This window comes from Podarcis filfolensis, assembly GCF_964270895.1.
Source record: "Podarcis filfolensis genome assembly, chromosome: 16".
Lineage (NCBI taxonomy): Eukaryota > Metazoa > Chordata > Lepidosauria > Squamata > Lacertidae > Podarcis > Podarcis filfolensis.
Window position 1 is genome coordinate 16,521,305 of NC_139620.1, and position 12,160 is coordinate 16,533,464.

The 12,160-nt window shown below is 45.9% G+C and overlaps 1 protein-coding gene across 2 annotated transcripts; it reads right to left on the reverse strand.

Annotated features, from left to right (window-relative positions):
- Positions 1–1,974: 1,974 nt before the first annotated feature.
- BANF1 (barrier to autointegration nuclear assembly factor 1) lies at positions 1,975–8,791 on the reverse strand. Of its 2 annotated transcripts, none has more exons than XM_083589444.1 (3): positions 8,638–8,791; positions 3,435–3,574; positions 1,975–2,671 (listed from the first exon to the last, which is right to left on the reverse strand). In XM_083589444.1, the coding sequence occupies exons 2-3, from the start codon at positions 3,555–3,557 to the stop codon at positions 2,525–2,527; spliced, it is 270 nt and encodes an 89-aa protein (XP_083445570.1). In that variant the 5' UTR covers positions 3,558–3,574; positions 8,638–8,791; the 3' UTR covers positions 1,975–2,524. The 2 variants fall into 2 exon arrangements, with proteins under 2 accessions (XP_083445570.1, XP_083445571.1); XM_083589445.1 differs by lacking the exon at positions 8,638–8,791 and adding an exon at positions 5,273–5,407.
- Between the last annotated feature and the right edge of the window lie 3,369 nt (positions 8,792–12,160).

Below are 12,160 nucleotides of genomic sequence, written 5' to 3' on the forward strand. Positions count from 1 at the left end.
CATTGGGTGGCGTCCCCTTGGCCGACGAGGCTGGAGGGCGTGTCTCCGCCATGCCCCGCCCACCCGGCGTCATCTGAACGCCCTCGCTGCCCTTGGCTTTGGTCCTCTCCCTCGAAAAACAAGAGGCAATCCCGGCTTCCCTCCAGGAGAAAGGGGCGGGGTCTCACTCCCGCAGCCCCCCTCATGTGACGTCACACGGGGACCCTTCCCTTCCTGCACACCTGGAGAGTACCCCCAGTGGGGTGAGGAGAGGCACAGGGATGAGAACAGGCAGCGCCCTCACTTTGAGCATCTTGCAGGCCACAAGGGCCAAAGCATGAGTCCATGTGAGGTGGAGGTTCGAGGGCTAGGATCTGGATTCAAATTCCCACTTGGCCATGAAGTTCACTGGGTGGTCTTGAGGGGCAGTCAGCCTAATCCTACTGGACAAGGTTATTGTGACCATAAAACGGGGGAGAATCAAGTGTGCACAGCTTTAGAAGAAGCAGACACTAGATGCCAGCAGCTGGAGGAAAACAAGGTAACAATAAGTTACCTGGCTGCCAAGCAACTTGAAACATGGCATGTGTTTGTATACATACTAATGGTGCCAGGGTGTAGCTACATCTTCCTGTTGTACAATGGTGAGATCAGATTTTCCACTGTGTGCCACAGATCCAAGCTATGGACACTTGTTATCTGTCCCAAAACACATAGGATTGCCACATGAAATTCATCTGCCCATGTCTGCATATTGTTCTCTGAACTTGCCACAATCCCTGCGTGCAGAGGTAAAGCACATAAGAACCTATGTTTAGCCCTGTTGGATCAGGCCAGCAGCCAGCAGATGGTTAAGAGTGTGGTGATGATAATGCCAAGACTGCAAGTTTGATCCCCATAAGGGACAGCTGCATATTCCTGCATTGCAGGACTTAGATGATCCTCAGGGTCCCTTTCAACTCTGATTCCTCTAGTCCAGCATCCTATACTCACAGTGGCTGACCAGATGCCTGTGAGAAGCCAGCAAGCAGGATCTGAGCACAAGAAACTTCTCCCCTCCTACGGCTTCCAGCACCATGTATGTCTGATCCTCTTTTAAAGCCATGAACCAGTAGGACAGTATATGAACACGAGATGAAATAGCATGTAATTTAAAATGTTCTGCAGGACTCTGAGCAGCAAAGACTCACCCGGCTCCTGCTGGCATCTGCCCACAAGATAGCCAAGGGAGAGTACATTTCCACACCCCTAAGGTGAGGAACAAAGGCAGGAAGAGCTGGTTTGGGCAGTGATGGGAGCCTTCTGGCAACAAGACAGAAACATAGGGGGAGCCAAAATGGGTGGAGATGGGGTAGCAGTTATGAAGTCCTGAAATGCTGCAAACTCTGCCCACTGCTAGCAGGTACCTCCCTGGCAGATTACCTCACTGGGCTGTAGCGCAGAAAATAGGTTCCCTGTTCCAACCTCAAGGTTGGGCCAAGTAACACTTCTTGTAAGGCACAAATATTTTTATGTAAATTTCAAATTCTATGCCAGGGCAAGATTATTCCTTACCATTCCTAACTTTGACAGCCATCTAGATTTTGCCCGTTTTAGAATGATGTCCAGGGAAGGTGGCAGAGCATTGTTCTACCCAACTATTTGGGATAATTTCTATCCTAAGAACTAGGCCAGAATGCTCAGCCTCCTTCGGCATACATTTAAAACAGGCAACTGTAAGGGTCACATTCTGTTGGAAGGGGCTACATGCCAAGAGTGGTTGGAGTCAGTAGCAGTGCTGGATTGCTCTCTTCCTACCTGGACGAGTTTGGGGAAAGAACTGTGCTCCATCATGAGGCTGAGACTCACAACTCCTGACTTTCACCATCACTTCAGCAACCTCAGGTAGATACTAAACCCTTAATAAACTTCCTTGTGGGATCAAGACACAAATTGGATTCCCGCACCCCTTTCCCCGAAACAGCTCACTCCAATTAATTTTCAAGCAACACTGAATAGTTAACACAGCTGATTTTTATTGATTTAAAAACTTTGCAATGATTTTTGGTTCTTGCCAATAAACCGAGTAGCATAAAAATTATAGCAGGGATCAAACACTGGAGAGAAATCACAAAAATAATAGGCCTAATAACATCTTTTTTCTTCAGAATTGACAAGTAAATCTCAGTCTAACTGGAGCTCAAACAAAGGGAGTAGGGGAACTTCCATTATTGTTAGCAGGCAGGTCTGGTTCTGGAGTTGGGTGGCCTAACAGTGAGGGGGCTTGCAATTAAAGCCACGTAAAAAACGACCTACATGGAGCATCGAATTAGAACATTTGATGTTTCTCAACCCTCTCCCTGGAGGAAAAAAGATTCAGTTACATTAAAAGGCAGTCATGGCTCCCCACCCCACCCCACCCCAGTGTTGGGAGCAATAGCCCCCAGCAGCCCATGTAGATGCTAGAAGGTTTATAATAAGTGGGTGCTGAGAGAGATGGGGATGAACAATCTCTATTCAACTACAAAAGCCCTAACAGCATCCACCAGGCTTTGGCCAACATCATTCACAAGAAAGCATCACACCATTCCTTCAGGCAGCCATAACAGTCTCTGGATTGCTTGGCATTGGCACCGCACGTGTCCTTCAACCACTCGCGGAAGAGGTCCTCATCCTTCTTCAGGACTAAGAACTGTCCCAGAACCACGTATGCCTGGGTTCAAGAAAGCAAGGGGGAGGGGACACACACACAAAGAGGATTAGCAACGGGTAAAAAAAAGAGAGGCTACCTATATCAGACCCCATTGGGAATGAAAATTCCAGAATACCCCTCCGCGACCAGGTGCCCTCCAGAGGTTTTGGACTACAGCTGCCTCAGTTTGATGGGAGTTGTAACCCAAACTATCTTGAGGGCTCAAGGTTGTGAAACGCTGTTCTAGAAGCACAGAAAATCTGGGAACACAGAAGTTATCCTTTCAGTGCAGCAGTTTGAGTTTTGGACTCAAGACTTGGGTTCAAGTCCTCATAGATAAACAACTACCTGGCATTCAGAAGACATCTTAAGGCAGCCCTGTTCAGGGAAGTTTTTAATGTATGACATATTAGTGTATTTTTGGTCTTTGTGGAAGCCGCCCAGAGTGGCTGGGGAAACCCAGCCAGATGGGCGGGGTACAAATAATAAATTATTATAATATTATTATTACTCACTCTACCACAAAGACTAATTGAACGCAGGCCTACTGAGATTCAAAATGACTGCTGCATTGCATAGGCCCTGAAAAGCAGGCTGCAGCAGTCATCAAAATGGAGCATGTCTCTCCTGATCTTGTAGTCCTGGTGGTACTCCTGGTACCTCTGAAGTGAACCCCCCCCCACTGCAGAGGCTTGTCTGGAGGCTAGAAAGCATCACTCTGCCCAAGTTCATTTCCTACACCATAAACTTATTTTGCTTTCAGACCCAATGGCCCAGAAGATACCTTGTCAAAGCCTTTGTCTTCCAGCTTCCTGCCAAGTACATCTCCAATGCCAGCTAAAGTACCAACAGACTTGTCCCCCATGGGCTCAGCCACGAAGTCCCGATGCTTCTGACTGGTGGTCATGTTGCCTGCAGCTCTGCCTGCAAAGGAACTCAAGAGATCAGTGAGGTGTCAGAACTAGAGGGTGGGTAGCATCACCAGGCAGCTGAGAAAACCCACAGGATGCTAGAACTCCACATGCTTCTTGGCCAACTGTCATACAGCTTATTTGTTTACTATTCCAGGGAGGAAGAAACAGAGTGAGCCATGTCAATGGTTGCATTAGAAGTGTATACTCCCCTGCCTGGTTGGCCAAAAAGCTGAAAGCCTGCAGTGAATTAGACAATAATTCTCCAGCATTAGGTAGCTTTCTTTAGAATGCCCACGGATGTTGCCACACCATACCTTAGAGGCAGGGGCACAGGACAGAACATTTTCCACTTGTAAAACATGCATTTAAATTAGGAACTGTAGCATAAATTAAATGTGTACATTTTGCTAATTTATGTGTTTGGCAACACTTGGTGTTTATTTTGATACTGTGGTAAAAAAAAAATTATGCTGAGATTTGTTGTCCAAGTTGGAGGATGTATTTAAAGATAGTGACCTGGCTCAAATGCCATGTTAAATCTTAGTTTAAATGTGAATAAGGCTTTTCACCCATCCCCTATGCAGGTGGCACACACAACACAAACATATAAGAGTATGGCTTGTTGTGTTGTGAGAACTCAGTGCATGACTTGTTCCTTTCAAACAAACAATGCACACCCAAGTCAGAAACAAGCCGAGAACCATAGCTTGTTTGTTGTTTGCCTGAGTAAATAAAATGCAAACCAGACTTATATATGGTTCAAATGTAAATGAGCCAATATATAAACTGGGCAGTTTTTAAGCTGTAATTAACTTTTTTGAGATCACACACAAAAATATATAAGCTTCAGCTTGCTGTGTGTGCAAGGACTGGTACATAAGCTTATGTTAATGTGTTATGTACATATCTTAAGGCAAATATCAAGTAAAAATAATTTACAACTAAAGCTTTGAGCACAGATTAATATTTCATTATGTACATTTTAATCAGGAAATTAAATTTAAATAAAAAAAAAATCATCTCCTTCCAGCTATTGAGCAATTTATTTGGAAGCATTCATGCAGTGCTTTTATGTTAATTTTTAGGGTTTGGTTACCAAAGTGAGTCAGACATACTAGATCAGATCCCAATTGGTTACAGAAGCAGAAAATGTTTATTCAAAAGTTTTCAGAGCACACCGCTGCTCAGATTGTACACAGAATGTGGGCGGGTGTTTTGCAAAGAACCATTTGTAAAATAAAGCATAGTCAGCAGCGCTGTTACTATTTCCAACACAAGTATCAGAGGCAATGCACCACTTCTCAACCATGGTTGCACCTGAGACTGCAAAAACAAGATCTCATTGCTCCTACTAGCTGTATCCAGTTTAGGGGAGATGGGGAAGAGGCCAAAAGCTAAAGTTTGACTGGACAGTTCTAGAGTTCACACTTGGAAAGTGGGAGGGGGCTCAGTTAGGGCCATTACAGCTTTCAGAACAGCTGCTGCAATCTTTGGAAGTTTCCGATTCCAACAGCAGCCAGCCAGAGGGTGGCAGTTGCTACTGTTCCCTAGGTTCACACAGTCTCCGATTGATGACTGCAATAATGACATAGCCTCCTGGTAAGGGAATACAGCCAGGGAAGCAGCAAGAGGTGTTACTTGACACAGCTAAATAAGGCAAAGCGGTACAGAAGGGCAGGCAGCTAAATAAGGTAATAGCGCCACCTACCAGAGAGTGAATTGAAGAACACTCAGTGGAATGAGGTGGGGCTTGGTCTCCTTTGATTCCTCACTGGCACCTGGGGCTAACTGGAACAGCAGAACCATCACCAGCCAGGGCAGAAGGTGGCTTAGGGGGTTCTTTTGTTGCAGCACTACCAGGATGACACAGAAGGACCTACCGTATTTTTCGCCCTATAGGACGCACTTTTCCCCCTCCAAAAATGAAGGGGAAATGTGTGTGCGTCCTATGGGGCGAATGCAGGCTTCAGGAAGCTATCCGCAAATCTTGCAAGCCCGGCGGGAGGTCCCGCGGGCTCGCAAGGCTTGCGGGCAGCAGCCTGCAGCCCAAAAGCTCGGGGGATAGCGGGGAGGCGGAGCGCTGCCACCCCGCTATTCCCCGACCTGATCTGGAGGATGGCGGGGGGGGGGGAGGAAGCAAGCGTGCTTCTCCCCCCCCGCCAGCCCCACAAGCTCGGGGGATAGTGGGGTAGCGGAGCACCACCACCCCGCTATTCCCCGACCTGATCTGGAGGCTGGCGGGGGGGGGGAGGAAGCAAGCGTGCTTCTCCCCCCCCGCCAGCCCCACAACCTCGGGGGATAGCGGGGCAAGCCGCTGCCCCATGGAGGCTAGAGAGGCTGTCCCTGAAGGCAGAAGAGGGAGATGGAGCGCTCCGTCTCCCTCTTCTAGCTTCTCCCCCCCGCCAGCCCCACAACCTCGGGGGATAGCGGGGCAAGCCGCTGCCCCATGGAGGCTAGAGAGGCTGTCCCTGAAGGCAGAAGAGGGAGATGGAGCGCTCCGTCTCCCTCTTCTAGCTTGGGGATGGCTGCGCAAACCTGGAGGGGAAATAAAAAAATTTTCCTTGATTTCCCCCCCCCAAAAAACTAGGTGTGTCCTATGGGCCGGTGCGTCCTATAGGGCGAAAAATACGGTATGTTGGGCTGCTCTTCAGGAGAGAAACCAGCCTAGGATTCAGGAGATCCAAGCACTTTCACATTCTACCTCACCTCCACAGAATCCTCTTGGTTCTATTGCTGGTGGAAGGAACACCAGAGGTAGCCACTCACTCATTCAGGTGAATGCTAGTCTTCTGCTGCAGTCAAGAAAGCTAGTACAGTGGTACCTCAGGTTACAAATGCTTTGGGTTACAAACACTTCAGGTTACAAACTCCGCTAATCTGGAAGTAGTACCTCGGGTTGATAACTTTGCCCCAGAATGAGAACGGAAATTGCACACCCATGTGTGCGGCGGCAGCAGCAGAAGGCCCCATTAGCGAAAGCGCGCCTCAGGTTAAGAACGGTTTCGGGTTAAGAACAGACCTCCAGAACGAATTAAGTTCATAACCCGAGGTACCACTGTAGTGCTCCTCTCCTGACCTAGGCATGGAGAATAATTGGTCCTCCAGATGTTAAGGCTTCCAACTCCACCAGCCCCAGATAGCATGGCCGGTAGGTAAGGATGAAGAGAGTTGTAGCTCAACAACTTCTGAGGGACTGTTGGCTACCTATACCTGTCCTAACCCCTCCTCTCTCTCCAGCATTAGGTTGCTTTGGTTCACTGAGGCTGGAATCCTAATGCCAAAGTTCTTACTTCATCTTCCAAATAATAGTAAAAAAGGCTATTTGTTAGTGTTACAGGTTTAGGATGAAAATAAACCCACCTACTAAGGTCAGAGCTCTGAGTTAGCACTCAATATCAGACTGTTTGCTGCTTCAGAGCAGAGACCCCAAAGCTAAATTTATGTGAGAAAACCAATCAACAAATGTGAGTACGGATTATTATTGTTGTTAAATCAAATTTCTATACCGCCCTTCATCTGAAGATCACAGGGCAGTTTACAATACAATACCAAAAAATAAAAAATTTAAAAAAAATTACAATTGTGGGGAGGGCAGGTGGTGGGAACACTTGGGTGAGGGGTGAAGAGCCAAGTCAAGCAGCCTGCTTGGGAAGAGTGTAGGTGCCTGCACCACTTTGCCTCACCTTCTCCTCCCACCTTCCTGATTTTAATAGCAACAATCCCCATGGAAAAAGTCTACCACACCCAAACGCTCCCTTGCAAAATACTTGGGGAAGATGAGGCAACCTAAGCCAGAGATGGGAAGGTTGAAACAAGACACAATGAGTTAAGGAAAATCTCAGGTAGCTCAGCACAGAGGAACTGATGGACACTACCTCACAAGTCTTAAGTGTCTTTCTATCCCCAACAGCAACTAAGGCAGAACAAAGACAAATCTCATTCAAGCCAGTAGTTTCTTTGGGAGGGCTTCAAACAATGTTACACTGTTATGTCTTAATATTACGTCCCAAAACATTTGGAAATGTTCCAACAAAGGCTTTCAGTGTTAAGCCCCATTAATCCATTTATCTGGGTGTAAGCTCAATTGAACTCCTATTGACTTACTTCTGAGTACCATAGGATTCACTGTTCACTGCGACTCATTCCTTTTTTTAAAAAACTGCTTAAGAATGCAGTGAACTAGGATTTAGCGTTCAACCCACTAACTACACTCAGGACTGAGTTGTGAATGTGCTTGTTGAACTTTCTCCCCAATCAGATATTTCCTGATTATTCATGGAGAAATAATACCATACCATAAAAAGTCATACCATAAAAAGTCAACACGCTGCACTTTGGTACTTCCAGAATTGTGTTTGGTAACTACGACAAAGGCCACATCAGTTCCCCATAATCTGAGGGATTGCGTAATCCCCTCTTTGCCCATTTAAACATTTCTCTCCCCCAAAACCCACATTGCTTATCCATCTGGGGCAAACCCGGCCCCTCTTTTTTTAAAATCAGTAACTGCTTTGACCTCTTCACTTGGGAATTATTGGAGCAGGAATCCCCCTTCTGGAAGAGAACATTAAAGCAAACATCTTGGGGGAGTGATTTTCAAACTTTTTTTAAAAAAAGTTTAAAAACAAACTTCCCTTCAGCTGTTTTACTGCAATTCCTTCTGTTAATCTTGGAGTCTTTCTCTCTGTGTGTGAAACCGCCCTTAAGCAAAAAGGAGAGGCCTAAAACGAATAAGCCAAACAACATCCCTGGAAGGTAGGCCGACACCATGATGAACAAGATTAATGCATGGAGAGGACGGTGGGAGGAGAGAGAAGCTCAAACTGCTCAGCATGAAGTTCCTGGTGTGTAATGTTTGTGGATTAAAGAGGCTCCATTAATACGCCTCAAGTGAAGAGGGCGGGTGGAGGGAAAGGCGGCGGCGGCGGCGCCTCATGGCCACTCGTTTATGGTTCTAATCACCACCCAGGCAGCCGCCAGCCTCCCACAAAGCTGAGGGGCTTCACCCGCCCCCCTCACCGCCGGTAGCCCCTGGCCGCCCCCGCTCCCTTTCCCGCCCTCCGAGCCGCTCACCTGCTCTCTCGCCTCAACCGTCGCTCCCGCGCTCCCCTGGGTACCACTTCCGGGTAACACAGGAAAGCTGGGCGTGCGGAGCGCGGCCTAGAGGCCGCTCTAGGCTTCCTACGTTTGCCCAGGGAAGTCCGGAGCTAAGCTCATAGAGATTCGCTGGAGACGATCTTTCTATGGTCGGAGCGCCATAAAAACAGGACGGCTGCGGCACTCTAGGTTTCTCGGCGGTTTCTCTATGGAGGAGGGAGGCTCTTGTTATTGGGAGAACCGAAAAGGCGGGATAATTTGAGGAACGCGCGAAAAGAGGGCGGAGGGGGAATAATTACGCATTTGCTGCCATTTTATAATCACCCTACACACACACACTACAATATCTGAAGAAGTGTGCATGCACACGAAAGCTCATACCAATAACTAAGTTAGTTGGTCTCTAAGGTGCTACTGGAAGAAAATTTATATTATATTATATTATATTATATTATATTATATTATATTATATTATATTATATTATATTATATTATATTATATTATATTATATTATATTATATTATATTATTACATTACATTACATTACATTACATTTATATTATATTATATTATATTATATTATATTATATTATATTATATTATATTATTACCTACCTGTAACTAGAACTACAGTATCTTGAAAGAGTCCATCAACGGTGTCTCCGAGAAATTTTACACATCACTTGGGAAGACAGGCGAGCTAATGCCAGTGTATTGGAAGAAGCAAAGATCACCAGTGCCGAAGCAATGATTCTTCAACATCAACTTCACTGGACTGGTCCTGTTGTTTGGATTATCGTCTTCCAAAGCAATTACTCTATTCCCAACTAAAGAATGGAAAGCGAAATACTGGTGGACAACATAAGTCTCTCAAGGCAAATCTAGAAAAATGTAGTAGTGTATAAACACTGACAATTGGGAAACACTGGGCTGTGAGCGCTCCAATTGGAGAACAGCCTTTACCAAAGGTGTCATGGACTTTGAAGACGCTTGAACTCAGGACCATAGCTGTCAACTTACAGATTTGAAAATAAGGGACCAGCAGCCTTGAAAATAAGGGACCAGCAGCCAAAATAAGGGACCTGCGGCCTCACCTGTTCCAGGCACTCCAGTCTTCCTGTCCTCCTGTAGTCTGGTCAAACTCATGCTGGTAGCTTCGAGAACACTGTCCAACCAACTTTGTAACCAGAGGTTCAACTGTATAGAATCTGAATCACATGCACCACAAGGCCTATGCAGCCTCAGCTTAAGATGGCTCCCCAGCCTGGCTTTGCACTGCAAAGTTTGCAGCAGCACGTGCAACAAAATGGTGTCCAGCATTCAAAAAAACCCTCAGCTTGCATTAACTAGCCACACACAAGGCATGCAAGCTCCACCCCCAGTTGTTCTTAGACTTCTTATTGGGTGAGCAACACAGCCAAGCAACACAGTTGGAGCCTCCCTCCTCCCTGGCTGGCAGGGAGGGAGGGAGAGGAGCTGCTTCCTTTGAAATTTAAGGGACATCATTTAAGGGACATCCATCAATAAGGGACAGCAGCGGGACATGGCGCTGGAATAAGGGACTGTCCCTTCAAATAAGGGACACTTGACAGCTATGCTCAGGACGAAAGGGAGAAATGTTCTAAGAGGAAGGTATGTTTGGCAAACCCTCACCATGATCAACTCCTGCCTGGAAACCTATGTCCCCGCTGTGGAAGGGCATGTGGATCTAGAATTTGCCTCCACAGTCACTTACGGACACACTGTTAAGACCATGTTCATGGAAGACTTGGCCACAAGTGATTTCCAAGAAGAAGAAGAACATACACATACACACTGCACACACACACACACACACAATAAAATAATAATAATAATAATAATAATTATACCCCACCCATTTGGCTGGATTTGTATTTTTTTTTTCTCAGATCAGAAAAAAATTCGCAAATTTATAGCAAATTTATAAAGCACATTGCTTTTTTGCTGCCAAACTATAAATTTGTGATTTTTTTTTTCTGAGCAAAAATTTTAAGAAGCAAAAGAAGTTAAAAATCCCCCCCAAAAAATATGTTTGGTCCCAGGCCACAGAGAGGTTAGGCTGGCCTCAACTAGAGCCAGGGCTTTTTCGGCTGTGGCTCCAATCTGGTGGAACGCTCTGTCACAAGGGACTAGGGCCCTGTGGGACTTGACATCTTTCTGCAGGGCCTGCAAGATGGAGCTGTTCTGCCAGGCCTTTGGTCGGGGTTCAGTCTGACTCCCTCTCCCCTTTCATAAGAACTTGCATGAAAGTGGCCTCCCAATTTTTCTCACAGGCCCATATAAGTTCAGCACAAACAGCTGGGCCTGGTGAGCATTTAAGGTCCCCAACCCTAATCTGTGGGTTGCCATCCGATTGGATTTTATTCTGATCCTGATCTGATTTGAGGATGTATTTTAATTGATTGTCTGATTTTATGTTAATGTATTATACATTTGATGTTAGCCGCTCTGAGCCTGGCTTTGGCTGGGGAGGGCGGGATATAAATAAAATTTATTATTATTATTATTATTATTATTATTATTATTATTACTATTATTATTATTGAATTTATATCAGGCTCTTCCTTCTGGAGTTGCCCAGCATGGCAAACTTCTACATAATTTAAAAACGAGCAAAAGGAGAAAAAAAATCTAAAAAATAATTGCAATTAAACCATCTAAAAGCAGTTACAGTTAAAAATATTCTAAAAGCATTGTTCCATCCAGTGTCCTGAGTAGTGTTCTTCAGCTAACAGTAAGTAAATAAAAAGAAGGGGGAAAATACAGCGTGTATAGACAATTTAAAATAAAGAAATAAACCAAGACTATTACAGGAAAGACAGGCAAATGTCCAGAAAAGCTCACCTAACTGTGAGCCAGAAATATTCCCATTTCTCCCCCATATTAAATATACTCTGCTTCTGCTATACTTATTTCAGAAAGAAGGCTCAGCAATGGGGAGTGTGGGTGTGTTAGTCCACCAGGGGGAGCTGCACCCTCAGGAATGAATGACCTAGCCATGATGGGTCCCCGTCACCCATCTGTCTATTCCTGGAGTTGGCAGGACAGGAAGAGTGTGAAGGTCATGGATCCCCAGCACCTTCTTTCAAATCCAGGATGCACTGCAAAACCACTAAATGTCTCAATTTGCTCTGAGGCAAATCTGGCTTGTGGCCTTAAGCACCTATGGAAAATTTGGCATTTTGTGTCTTCAGAATATAAATATTCAGGATTCACCAGTGATATGAGCTGATGGGTGTGCTTTTGGGGGGGTTGGGTCTTGCGGGCCAAACTGAACCCCCAGTTGGCCAAGACTGGCCCGAGGGCTGCATGTTCTCCTGCTGTAGTCAATAATGCAATTGCCAACGAGGCTGGCACTGCCAGGCACATGCCCATGGGCATGGCAGGGGCCTCCTAGTTAATCCCTGGAAGAAGAAGAAGAAGAGTTTGGATTTGATATCCCGCTTTATCACTACCCGAAGGAGTCTCAAAGCGGCT

Coding starts and splice junctions, on each gene's coding strand:
- BANF1 (XM_083589444.1), bottom strand. CDS start 3,557: ATGACCACCAGTCAGAAGCATCGGGACTTCGTGGCTGAGCCCATGGGG. Junction 2,672..3,434: donor AAGACAAAGGCTTTGACAAG/GTATCTTCTGGG, acceptor TCTTGAACCCAG/GCATACGTGGTTCTGGGACA.